This window comes from Carettochelys insculpta, chromosome 19 (genome assembly GCF_033958435.1).
Source record: "Carettochelys insculpta isolate YL-2023 chromosome 19, ASM3395843v1, whole genome shotgun sequence".
Lineage (NCBI taxonomy): Eukaryota > Metazoa > Chordata > Testudines > Carettochelyidae > Carettochelys > Carettochelys insculpta.
In genome coordinates, this window is record NC_134155.1 from 7424176 (window position 1) to 7438226 (window position 14051).

The 14051-nt window shown below is 43.3% G+C and overlaps 1 protein-coding gene across 1 annotated transcript in view; it reads right to left on the reverse strand.

Moving 5' to 3' along the window:
* Window positions 1–14051, reverse strand: part of PPM1D (protein phosphatase, Mg2+/Mn2+ dependent 1D) — a 43698-nt gene that overhangs the window by 13719 nt on the left and 15928 nt on the right. The window contains exon 3 of the mRNA XM_075013604.1: window positions 11908–12032. Coding sequence (XP_074869705.1) covers window positions 11908–12032 — 125 coding nt within the window. The remainder of the gene's footprint in view (window positions 1–11907; window positions 12033–14051) is intronic.

The following is a 14051-nucleotide window of genomic DNA, read 5'->3' on the forward strand; positions in this document are numbered from 1 at the left end:
ATTTCAACATTTTCTTGCCTTCTCCTCCCAGACCTGACCTGAGCAGTTTCTACAAGACTAACCTCTACAAAGCAGTGTTCCCTGTAAGCTGAGTGCTTGGGCGGCAGCCCAGGACAGAGTCAGGTACCGGTACCACCCAGCTGATTAGCAGAGTGCCCAAAGCTGCTCACAGCCATCAGCATGTGTTGCTTGGGGTGGTACACATCCACCCAAGCTTTGGTGCACACAAAATTTAGTCCACCCACAAATGGAAAAAAAAATTAGAGGGAACACATTCCACAAGTCAGTCTTTTGGACATTACCCTGCCCTATATTGTAGCACCCTACAATTGTAGAAACAAAATGAAAAATTATTTTTGTATAGAAAGCATCCTCCACTTGAGTCTACTAAATAATTTCAAACCTTCAGTTGCCTTTCTAAGGAGTTAAAAGAGAATCCAACATAATCTTTATACCCTTTCCCACAGACTGGCAATTCTCTTCATGGAATTCATTCCACGCCAGAGTGAAAAAGAATTTAAGATCAACTACTCCATTTTAAAAAACAAAAAGTTTTCATCTTGGGACTTCAAGAAATGTAACTGTTTGCTTTTAACAGTTCTTTCTTTCTGACTTCTTTCCCCATCCCACCATGCCCCTTTAATAGGGTTACAATATAAAAAAAAGTAATTGTAGAGAAGGAGTGTATCTGTATCAGCATCTACCAACTCACCTTGTATTAATGTGTTACAGTATACTACAGTAATTTATTAATAAAAGGTGAGTTGGTAGATGCTGATACAGATATACTTCTCAGGGGTGTCTTCTTTTTTGAAAGGTCAAATATGGTAACCCTAACCTTTAAAGAAATACAACTAAGCTCTTTGTTTTCTTGCTTCCTGAATCACAGACTTTTCCTATAGCTCCACTCAGTGCTATCAACCAGTACAAAAAAAGGTTTTCAGAAACAGAATAAGAAATACTTCAAATCAATTATGCCACTTCACTGCAGCAAACAGCAATGGGCTATCCTAAAAGAGCCAATTCACCTTCATAGCAGCAGCAGATAACATGCATACACTTCTAGTAAATGCTAATTAAAACCTTGCCTACTTGAATAAAGGCACTCTCTCTCCATCAGCAGACTAGCACAACAAAGCTCATCAGCTGGCAACAAGATCAATATAAACCCTGTAGCAGTCAAGCTGAGCTCCAGCACAGCAATTATTGTCCATGTAATTACCACAGAACAGAAGTTTTTGTTCAAATCTTGCCTGCCATAGCTACAAGAGATAAGATCTTAACGCCTGACTTATTTAGGAATCTTTTTATAGCTCCATCAGGATCCATTCCTGCCTCCTACTGAAGTCCTGCCATGGAAGTCAATGGCAGCAGGTGACTGAAAGATGGAAATACAGGTTGAACGTCCCTCATCTGGCAGCCTCGGAACCTGACAAGAGAATTTGCTGGACCAGGGGAGATCAATATTGTCTAGCACATTATCAACACTGCCACTGCTTATTGGGCTCTTAGAAGACATTTAGGGGTAAATTAGAGCTAAATAACAGCACAGAAAAGTGAGAGCCAGGCCTGGTGGCTGTAAACAAACTTTATGGGACCTTGGGAAATTTGGCCACACCCAGAATAACTGGTTGTCTGGCTAACTAAAATCATGCCGTTTTATAGATGTTGCCGGAGAAGAGAGTTCCAGATTAGAGAGGTTCAATCTGTAGTTGTTTTGCTTTATTATAACTGCTTGTTTCGTTGGAGGAGGGAAACCAGTAATGACAGAAACATTTGTGATCTGTCATGGATAAGTCAAAACAATTTTGTAAGGTGGCTGGCCCCAACTTTGGGCATATTAGTTCACAATGGCCCTTGTTGGAGCCACAGAGAAGGTGTGTTTGGGTACGGCCAAACTAAGAATGCCCATCTTACTCTTAACAATCCCATTTCTAGTTTTTCCTGTTCTAGTTGTGTCTAGCTACATCTGTGACTTACTGGCAGTAAGCTGGTTTTCAAAGGTGGAGACACAAAATGCAAAGCCAGGTGTGTAGCAAGTTTAACTATACATAAACAAGGTGCATAATATTTACTGGGATTCAGCCAGCTTACCTTTGTTACAGAGCTACATTAGTCTCCCTTCTTAAATATATTTTAACAACACAAGCCAGAGACAAAGAGAGATGTAGTAAAACAGCACACCCAGGAAACTTGCAAGAAGCATACAAAAGCCAAAGATTTCTAAGTAGTTTTGAAGAAGTATTCCTTTTAGAATATGTACCCTATCTGTGCTTTATGAAAGGTAGCCTGCTACTGGTAAGGGATCTGAAGACCTGAGAGCTATTAAACACTGAACATTTATTATGTAACAACAAAAGCACATGGCTTCTCCCAGGGTACAAAAGCTTAGCGCTGTTGTCCTGAAGATCATTTTTGTGTGTGTGGCAGGTAACACAGCAGTGTGTTGGAACTTTGCATTTTAACAAATAGGAGTCCGCCTTTCTCTAGCCACAAGGGTCAGTGTGTCATAATAGCAGGAGACACAAGGGTTCCGATTTAGCATGCCTTGTGGGGATGCAGAAAACCAAATTATCAGGGCTCCACAGCCAATCCCTGTACTCCTCAATCTCACAAAGCATAAGGGAGGTGGATGGGAGAGTTTCTCCCGTCGACCTCCCTCAATGAGAACGGCCAGGTAAGTCGATCATAGATACATTGATTACAGCTACACAATTGCCATAGCTGGAATTGTGTATTTAGGATTGACTTTCAGTTCTAGTGTAGACCTGCCCTCAGATCGCTTCAACAGAAAAAGAATGAGTCTGTTCTGGCCTTAGCTGAACGCCAACTGACTTGTTATAGAAAGGTTCTGAGAATAGGATGGATGCAGAAGGTTTTATATAGGAATTATATTTATATAGGAATTTATGAGGAATTATATAGGAAGATACATCCAAAAGAGAACCTCCTGCAGAAGGTTATAAAACGGAAGCTACAACTATTTGGATGTATTTGCAGAAGGAACGATGAACGAAAAATCAAGACCCTAGTATTTGACATAATGGATGGTTCGAATAGGAGAGGCAGACCCCCACAGAGAATTGGATAGACGATGTAGACTGGTACGGAGCTAGTCTACAGAAACTAAGCCACTCTGCACTGGATAGGGAAAGATGGAAGGAAATAGTGAGAGAGGCATCAGACACCAATGAGAGCTGAGCCCACAGTTATTGACGATGATGATGTACAGACTCCTGCACTAAGCTCCAGAAGACCCAGGTTCAGTTCTGCCTGTTGGCACTTACAAAAGCAGTGTCATCTAAAAACTAGAGAAGCACTCTGTGTTTCAATACTTGCATATTCTAGTTTCCAATCTCTGATCTATTCTGTGAGCTTGGAAATGTCACTTATCCCAACTTTATGGAGGTGGAAACTGAGGGGATATTTCCCTACCTCAGAGATATTATCACTAAACGCTTATAAAACTCATTGAGCACCTCAGATAGAAGAGGACACTACAGAAAGGCAATAGTTTATTTTTATTGTATCTATAATGCACCTTCACACTATATTTGTGAATTTCCTATAGGTATTTTTGTATTTGCCATTTCATTTACATTACAGAAGAGATGTGATGATGAATTACTGTGGAGCACCAGTCTTAGCATGTCTTTGCTATGAGTGGTTTGTATTTCAGCTTAGGTTATTTAACCACATAACTAGTGTCCAGTGGTTGCAGTCTGTACTTATCAATGGGTAATGTGTTTGGGTTTATTATTTTTAAATGGTGCATGTGCAGACAACACATCACGTTAGTTACATTAACAAACCATCCTGCATGTAAGTTATTAAAACAAGCAACAGAATCGCATCATAGAACTGGAAGGGACCATGAAAGGTCATCACGTCCAGTCTCCTGTACTCACAGCAGGACCTAACACCATCCCAGACCCTTGAAAGGCCCCGTCAAGGATTGAGCTCACAACACAGGGTTTACAAGGTCAATGCTCTAACTACTAAGCTATTCTCCCCCCTCCTGCCCCAGAACTTATGATGTAAGTGAATACACAGGTGACTTTAAATCTCATTTAAAAATGCAGAATCTCTTTGGTCCCAGTGCTTAGGGTCATGTGGCTTCCCTGTGTAATAACGCTGGGCGCAACTGGAGCACCATATTATAACAGAGGATAAACCAATGCTTATAAGAGATGCTGCACAGACAGAATGTGAACATTAACTGTGTATTTTCCAGTAGCCAGTTGGATACTGGAACATCTGCTAGGGTGGTGGTGAAGTGGCATACAGGTAGGGAAAGCCTGCATTTTAGGCAAAACCTAAGTTTCCAGGGCTGGAGCTAAGCCGGTATGTTTGTATATACAATACGCACAATGATGATGCTTAGACTATATTAATATTATAAGATTTCAGGGCACACTTACAAAATGCACTCATCTGTACTCAGTAAACCTTAAAATAGACACTCTTTTTTGCCCTATGCAATCAGTGAGTTTAACCCAGCACGTTCAGAAAAGTATGAATGTAGTGTATTCGCCCCTTCCCTGCTTATTGCTCTATTTTTGGATCACATTTTAAAATCCGCTCACATCCAACTGTGGCTAGGAAAGTGATTTAAAAAAAAATGCTCTCAGACTTCTATCCATTCTGGTCCTCCCATCTCCCTCAAAGCAAAAACATGACATGAAAAAAGTGTTCAAACGCAGCCTTTCCCTTTCCGTATGTGGAATGCTTTCCTACTTAAAAACATTTTAAAAGCAAAGGCAACCTCAACTTCTTTTCTCCCACAATAACATGAATTGAACTTATACCATCAAAACAAAAAAAGCAGTCCAGTAGCACTTTAAAGACTAACAATTTATTAGTTGATGAGCTTTCGTGGGAGGGACCCACTTCTTCTGATCTGAAGTGGGTCTGTCCCAAGAAAGCTCATCACCTAATAAATTACTTTGTTAAAGTGCTACTGGACTGCTTTTTTGTTTTGATAGCCATGCTAGCCTATAGACTATCTCTTTGTTACTATTCATCTTACACCAGTGCAAGCAAAGGAGCTACAGAATTCCTTCTTCCCACGCTCCATGAGGTGACCTTACTAGGAATTAAATCTCTACTAGAATTTGTACAGTAACCATATAACTCATGCGGAAATGGAAAACGGATTTGTCACTAAAACGAGTGGCTTACTATTTCTTAACTATTTCTTCTACAGCCACAAGGGGGCATCTTTACTACAGTCTTGGGAGGTAGGGGTCATGAAACTGCCACATAATGTGTTTTTACAAGGGGGAAACAACCTAACCTATTAAAACAAGAAAAAAGGAAGAGGTGGGCTATCAGGTAGCTACTGCCAAGAGGGAAGTTACACAGACACCAGTGAGACATAAACAATTTTATTATACCTGCAGAACAAACAAGCCACAGAGGTGTACTTGGCCAGATGCTCTCCTAAAAAGAACTCTGAAAACGGGGGTGGGAGCAGAGGTTAGTTAAAAAAAAATTAAAGTTACATATTATGATGTGGAAATGGGAGAAAGGAGCAAAAGAAGTGACTATGAAAGGCTGCCTTGTGACTTTTGGCCTGGCATCACATCCCTGGGTGAGCACTAAGAAGGCATTGCGTCCCCCAAAGGGACAGCTACTTCGCCACAGTATTTAGGCCAGCTGTGCGAACAGAGAAAAAACAACAACACAAGGGGTACCACAGTGGCCAAAAATGGAGAGATTCTGTCTTTAAGAATAACAATTATTGTTTCTAGTACAACTTCAAGGAAGAGAGAGAGTCACGCACAGGGAACCCCAGGGAGACCTCAAAGGAAAAATAATTCTCTTTCAAGGTAAATAGATCCACATGTGCTCCATCATGAATCAAAGAACTCGAATAAAACAGCACAGACTTGTCACCAGATTGGAACTGAAATGCCTAATTCTGCACCTTATACAAAGCTCTACACTATCTTCTTCAACAGAAAACTTTCGGGGCAAAGGGGAATTCCTGAGACTGATGGATGACAGCTCTAAGAATGACAGGAAGACAACATAATTCTTTGACAATTTTTTTTTCTGAAAATAAAAATATTTTAGATTTCTTTTAGGTTCACAACAATGGTACCTTGTTGTTTTAAAATGTCCTGAGCTAAATGAAAGTCACAGTCAATAGCAGAAATAGTCCGAAAAGTTAGAATTGTTGAACTTCAGCCTTTCAGGGGGGGTTTTCTTGACTTTTTTCCCTGCAACTTAAAGACATGCAAGCTTGAAAGACATCATAGTTCTTGAGAGAGAAGAATGTGCTAATTTCAAATAATCTGGATGGCTTTCCTCTGAATCCACAGTAAGAGAGGTAGCCATGTTAATCTGTACTCCAACAAAACAAAGCAGCAGAAATGTAGCATTTTAAAGACTAACAAAATGATTTATTCAATGATGAGCTTTCGTGGGACAGACCCACTTCATCAGATCTGTCCCACAAAAGCTCATTACCAAATAAATGATTTTGTTAGTCTTTAAATTACTACATTTCTGCTGCTTTGTTTTGTTTACAATGATTGATATGCTGAGTTTCACCAGAGACAGAGCACAAATCTTTTTGCCTCCTGGTGTGCAAGTGTGTACCTACAAATACACACAAATGTGTTAAGTACTTTGGTTTCACCTTGGATGAACAATCCTCATGCTATCAATTAAATATTAAGAGAGTCTCAGTTTGGGAAAAAAAAGCCTTATAAAGGGACAGTAAGCGGCACTCTTGGCTATTCTTAGACAATAGTTTTCACCACTCAGGCCTTGTCTACACTGAGAGATTAAGTCGACTTTAAAGGTCTAGGGTCAATTTTATAAACCATCAATTTACACCAAAATGTTCATCTATTTTAAGGGGCTCTAAGGTCAACTTTTGTAATGCCGAATTCCCCGGGAATTCTGCGGGAAAGTCGATTGTACAATGTCAACCTGTGCAAGTGCAGATACCAGCATTATTAAAATCAATTTTATTAGCCTTCAAAAATGTCCCACAATGCCCTTTGATGTGTCCTTTCTGGTCCTCACTCCACCTCCACTGCTCTCCAGGAAAGCCGGAAACAGGTGACAGGAAGCTGTGGTCATCAGCCTGGGAATTTTGATTCCATTTCCTTTCCTCTCTGGGCAGTGTGGTGAGCAGACGTTTGGATCACATTTCTGCAGCAAACCTAACAGCCACAAGTTCCCAGGATCACAAAAGAGCCCTACCATGGAGCCATCAGGAGATCCTCGACTCCACTGCAGTGTGGGGGGCGGGGATGCCATCTTCCTTCAGCTCAAAGCCAGCAAAAGAAAGCCTGATATTTATGCGAAAGTATTGCAAGACATGATTCTGAAAGGCTGTGCCAAGGAAGCTGAGCACTGCCATGTAAAAATCAGGGAGCTAAGGCAAAATTACCAGAAATGCAAAGAAGCAAACAGTTGGCCTGGGGCGTCTCCCCAGAAATGCTGATACAATGCTGAGCTTCACTCTATTCAAGGGACAGACACAACTTCTTCCACCAGAAGATGCCTCGACTCCTCATTAAAGAGTCTTCCTTGGCAGGAAGAGCGGTCTGACGTGCTGAGTGAAGAAGAGGTGGACAACAGCGAGGTAGAGTCTACTACAGAAACAGATCCTACAAGCCAGGACATGTTTCTAGACTTCTACCCTGTCTCCTTATCTGATGAGGCAACTTCAGAGGCAAACCTGGATGCTGGAGAGGGCACCTCTGGTGAGTTTGCTTTTTTGCTACTGATAAGAGTATGCTGCAATGGTGTGGGGGGAGGGTTTCCTTTAGAACAGCTTGCTAATGTTTCTGCTGACAGACTATTCACCTACAGTGAACCAAGGCCTCCCATGCTAGGTATTCTAACAGCCTCTGATGTTGGCTTTGGACCAGACCCCAGTGGGGCCCAAAAAAAAGGATGTCCTACAGAAGGGAAGAACCAGGTTCAGACCCCAGCCACTTCCCCAACAAGAGACTGCCAACTGGATTTGCAAGGCTTTTTCAAGACCCATTCCCGCCACGATGCCCACAAAATATTAGCCAATTAATCTTAGTTAGGTTATGGAGAAAAACACCAGCAAAAGAAATATTCCTAAGCATCAAGACGGCCTGTGTAACTGCATTATTTTATCACTGCTTGAATCTCTTCTCTTACTGTTGTCATATTGTGACTGCCTCTTGTTTCCCATACATACATATCTCATAGAGCTGGAAGGGACCTCAAGATGCCATTGAGTCCAGTCCCCTATTCTCTCAGTAGGGCCGAGCACCATCCTCGACAGATTTTTTTTTTTAATCTATTTGCCCCAGACCCCTAAATGGCCTCCTCAAGGACTGAGCTCAGAACCCTGGGTTTCCAAGGCCAACGCTCAAACCACTGAATAGAACATAAGCTAGTCACAGCAGAAACCACATTCGTTCTTGGTTTGCACTGGACTGCAGCAGCAGCAGCAGCCAGGCACTCCAGGCCCCTTTGAAATGTCGCAGGTGCGCCACCCTGCCACTCCGCACAGATTCTAAGGCCCAGCGCCGTACTCCAGGTGGCGTTAAGTGCTGACTGCCTTTGGCCCCAGCCTTTCCACCTGAGGCTCCGCCCCTTCTGAGGCACAGATCTTCTGTTCCCCCACAGGAGCACTGGCCCTGCTGAATATAACACAGTAGAGAGACTGGGGCCTTTGCATACTACCAAAAAACCAAACATAAAAACAGACCAGGAACTGACTTCAGTATTATTACTTCAATACCAAAGCTTCTAGTTCCTCCACCTGAACCAAGGGCAGGGGAGCAAGAGCTGCACCCCAGAACTTCCTCCTATGCACCACAGAACACTGAAAGGCAGCCATGCTGAGTCACACCAGTCACTGTCGATGCCAGAAGCTACCACAGCCTGACCATAGGTCCTGTTTTGGCCAGGACAGTCCCCTCTTTAAGCTCTCACCCAGCCATCCTGACTTTTTTAGCCCCAGCCCATCCTTTTCTCTTGCTGACTTGATCATCAGTTGCCAAGAGCGAACAAGACATGTGTCCCGTTTTCCAAGAAAGTGAGGTGTGACCCCTCGCAGGCTGTGGAGGGATATGCAGGGAGGAGGCGCGAGCAGCAATGTTACTGCTGCACGGAAGGACGTACTCAGGCCAGCGGCTCAAGCCAGGCCAGCCCATGTGGGCAACTAGCGTGGGGGGGGGGTGGAATTGGGCCAACCCACCTGCAGGGAGCAGAGGGGGGCATCATGCTGGCTTCAAGCAGGGGGGCAGGAGAGGTTCAGGCCAGGCCTGCACACAGGAGGTTGCCGGGGGGGGGGGGGGGACGGGGGGGGGGGGACGACGACTTTGAGCCAGCTATGAGCATGGTCAACAGAGGCTTTGCAATAGGGTTCTTGAAATGGAAAGGGCTTGTAAATCCACAGCAGGGAGGAGGCGGCTGTGGATCATCTGACACAAACACTTGGTTCTGTAGAGCCTAGAAAACCCAACTCCCATTGGAGTCACTTGGGTGGTGCCAGGTTCTGAGACTGCGCTACTAACCTGAGGAGTTGACAGTTTCCTAGAGTTGTGTACCATCCATTATTAGCCATTACAAACCAAACTGGGCACAATCCACTGTAAGGTGGACTTCTTCAGCAGAGTGAAGAGCAAATATAGCTGTTGACATTACAGTAGTTTCCACCTCTATAACATGTAATTAGAAGATCAAAGGCTACTTTATACACACTTGTATAGCCACAAGAACATGCTAGGTAGGCACTCTACAGAGAAGTAACTAATTAAAAACTTAAACCCCTCTATGTGATGTATGACCTAATCTATACATATCTTACAAATATTACTTAATTACAAATACCCTGAAGTAGCCAGCAAATGCTGGTTAAGAATATACAAGCACCACTGAGTAGGTCATGGCAAAAGATTACTGTGTCCAAGAAAAAGAATAAAGAGAATTCAGAGAGAATTAATTTCATCAAGGTGGCTCCTTTACTATGCCAGCTCATCTTTGCCAAACAAATATTTGATTTTCTATGGCATTGGCTATAGTTAAAACATTCACTGCATTCCTTACAGCAACCACCAGGTTTAGAGAAGGGGGAAAAAAATCAATAGGTCAGCATTCATTAATCAAAACCAACATGTTCCCATTTTTATATCATAATAAAACCATATTAAAGAGCACACAAGCTGTAGAAAGATGGGAAGACCCATTAACACACTGTAGAGCGTCAGAAGAGCACAAGCTTGGAACACACACAAAATACAATTACCTTGCCTGTATTCAGAAACTCCCAGTCTGTTACCAGATCTGCTCACTTTAATGATGTAAGCAGATTCACTTCTGTACCATTGCTTGTTGGAGGCAGATGGGAATAACTATTTAACAGACTGATATTCCCTGGTAAAAAACTTGGCCTAGAAGATCATTTTGCTACCAAGACACCTGGTATTTATCTTTTATGCTACAATCATCCTGCAAAGAATAGTGTAATTCCTAATTCTGGGCACAGAGGAGCCATTCCTTGTACAAGTAACTAGTGAAATTGACTACAGTGCTGGTAACAGAAAACTATGTGAGGGTTAACCTGGTTATTAATGTCAGAGAAAACCGAATTGCTTGGAGATTCTCCAAGGAACGAAGTAGTGGTGCCAATTAGAGCAGCAATTCTGGGTGTCAGCCAAGTGGTGAAATAGGGTTTCGTAGCGTGAATACCAATGTTTTTAGTTCTGGTAGATCTTGCATAAGCAGCTTTTGAAGCTATAATGCCCCTTGTGGAATGAAATCCTGGTTTCCAAATGGAGCATCTGTGCACCATCTGAATCTCAGGGAAGGGAACACAGCTGTGTTCCTTTTCCCAAGAGGTTGGCCATATCTCACGCAAAGACAGGATGTGAAGAGTTTGCAGCACCCAGCAAGCAAGCACCAAAACATAGTCTTTCAAGCCAGTATGAACTTGGCATCTTCTGGTCACAAACAAACATTTGCAAAGATCCACGCATGCTGGACTTTGAGTCCAAGATCTGCTGTGACAGGACAAATGTTCTCATTTTCTCCTCTCTTCCACCCAGACTCTCCAGTTATCTTTTTTCATCCACATGAGATTGTAAAGGCCACAATACGTGCCTAACGAATCATTCCCTGAATCCCCATCTGCACACAGTCGCCAGCCAAATCCCTATTGTCTAACTTAATGAGAGGAATCAGACCCTAACACCACTGGGCCTTCTGGAAAATTCACAGGACAGGGTTCAAGCCACAAAAAGAATGAAGGAAAAGAGAGAATGCACCTGTAACCAAATTAAAAATTCCTTCTGCCTTTTACTGTCTCAATACATGCCCACTTGCAAGAAAGGAGAGCAAACTCATGTTTTGCCTAGTAGCTATAGTGCAAAACAGAAAGTCATGATTCCTGGGCTCCTCCACAGCTCTACTGTTTCTCATAACCTTGATCAAGTCACTTCACCTCTCTGAGACTACGTCTAGATTACAGCCATTAGTCGACAGAAGTTTTCGTTGCAAGATATCTGTCGAAAGAAGGCCCTCTAGAGCGTCCAGACCATCCTTCTGTCAACAGATCTCCGTCGATAGAGGCATTATGCCTCGTGGGGAGTGAGATAAGGCTGTCGACAAACATGCTAAATTCTGTCAATTTACTGTTGACAGGATGCATTGGGAATCTGGACGCTCCTCAGGCTAGTCTAGACAGCCTGACTCTGTTTCACCATCTATGAAACAAGGATAATGTCTCGCACGAGGGTTTTGGAGAATCATGAACTTGCAAGGTGTTGCATGAAGGGTACTACTATAATTTGAAGAAGGATCATGTTGGTCTCCACTAACATCTCTCTTTCTAAAAAAAGACACCCTGCTCATTTCGTGGCTTCAACATCTTGCTCCCCTGTGCTGTGCCCAGGCTCCACTTACCAAGTGCTCGGGCCACGGCCAGGAATGGAATCTGGTCTATGATTGTGCTCCTGCGCACGGGGCCATTATGAGTCAGCCGCGGCCTCTTCCACACAACCCGATTGACACCCGACTTATTGATCACGCTAGAGGTGTTAGAGACAAAGAGATGGAGATTAAAAGAAGTTAGTTGCAACCCAGCTGATTTGATGTGGTTTACATGGCAGAAACAGTTACTCCTATTGCATTCGGAATTAATCCTATTGTAACCCGCACACCTACTGGTTGTTGTTCACTGTCCCATGTAGCAGCATGGTAGCCGACTTAGTCTGTATCTTCAAAAACAACAGGAAGTCCTGTGGCACCTTATAGAATAACAGATATTTTGGAGCATAAGCTTTTGTGGGCAAAGATCCCTACCTGACAAAGCACCTATAAGCATCTTCTTGTCCCATACAGCAGCACTTAGACCACTTCCTGAGAGAGAATGAACCAGGTAATTTTTAGCTCAAGCGATAGAGACCTTGTACACTAAGCTCCATAGGTCCCAGGTTCGATTCCAACCACCCGCTTTTGTTAGCAACCCTGGAAAAAACTGGAGGACCACAAACAAGACAACCCCCTGCAAAAAAGGAAATTCTGGGACCTGTCCACTTGCAGTTGGTCAAAAAGTCATCTGTTGAGATCACTGTGGCATGGGAGCTTCTTCCAGGCAAAAAGACCATTAATGTGATTTGGCTCTTAGGATTCCAAACCCTGAGGAGTTTCCTCTTCTGCCAGAGGCCCCACCCCTTCCATGAGCAAGGAGCTGGGCCCCACACACCCCTTACCCTGGGCCTGCAGTTGTTGTCCCTGCTGTCTATGGGCACTAACCTACTGAGGCTTCGTCCTCACTAGGCAGGCAAGTCGATTGCAAACAGGCACTTCTAGCTATGGCAATTGTGTAGCTAGAATGGACTTACCTGCCATCCTCACAGAGGGAGAAACCCTCTTGTTAACCTCCCATTAACTTCCCATATTCCTCACGACTGCCAACCTCAGACAGTTTGATTTCGCATTTCTCTACCATGCGCAACAAATCAAGCTCCAGAAGACAGACCCTGACCAGGTCTATCTTCCCGGAAGTGCAGTTGTAGCTTAAGAAAAGAAAGTTATTTCAGAAGCCTCTTATCCCAAACGCAGCCAGCTGATCTGCTTCCACCAGCTAAAGACATAAATATCTGAATGTTGAAGAGCTGACAGGGTTCTTGGGCAAACAACATCAACAGGAAAACCTTCCATGATCTCTGTGTCCAAGTTGCTGAAAGAAGGGAATGGGGCCAATCCATCTGGTACAGGACTGTTGAACAAAGGAGTACAGGGCTCCTGTGATACTATGCCAGATTTGAGACCTGAGGTTGGTTTCACAGCCCAGGTGGCCTCGGACAAGGCTTCCTGCCTGTTCCCCTGCCCCCCAGCTATGGGAAACATGTGTGAACTGTAATTCAAGTCTTTTTGGGAGGTTTTAACATCTGTCAGGTCACAGAAGTTATTTCTAGCAAGAAGAGGAGGTAGCAACGTTCAAACGCTCTGACTTCATGTTTTGTTTTAGTGTTTAAATATACATCCATGTCCTGTTATTAATTTGTGAGCTTCATTTTCTTTAAAGAAGAGTTTTCCATGCCTGTTTAGCAACTAGTATCGTTACCTCAAGGGCAACGCAAAATGCTTCAGAAATTTTAATTTTACAGAGCATGTAGATCCTAACTAGCTATGGAAGATACCATCTTCTGCCAGGGTAATACACAACAAGACCCCAGCTTACAAACAGGTTGTGTTTCAAAAGCTGGTTTGCAAGTTGGTTGTTTGGAACTCCAAACACATTTTCCCATGTTACAAATGATAGTTAGGGTCCCAAGCTAGCCCACGAAGGCTTATTTATTCCATTATGTACCTGAAATAATGTACTTTTACAATGAAAAATGGTAGAAATTGTTTGTTTTATTTAACCTTGAATGCTGGTGCTTGAGAAAAGGCAGGTTTAATTAAAAGAGGAGAAGGAGGTAGGTGGAGATTCTGAAGGGGACTTTTGTGCATCCCCTGGCCACTGTCCCTCCTCACATTCTTCCTCCCCCTACCCCTCTGGCCACCACCTGTGCCTCTTGCCTGCCCCCCTCAGGTCAAGG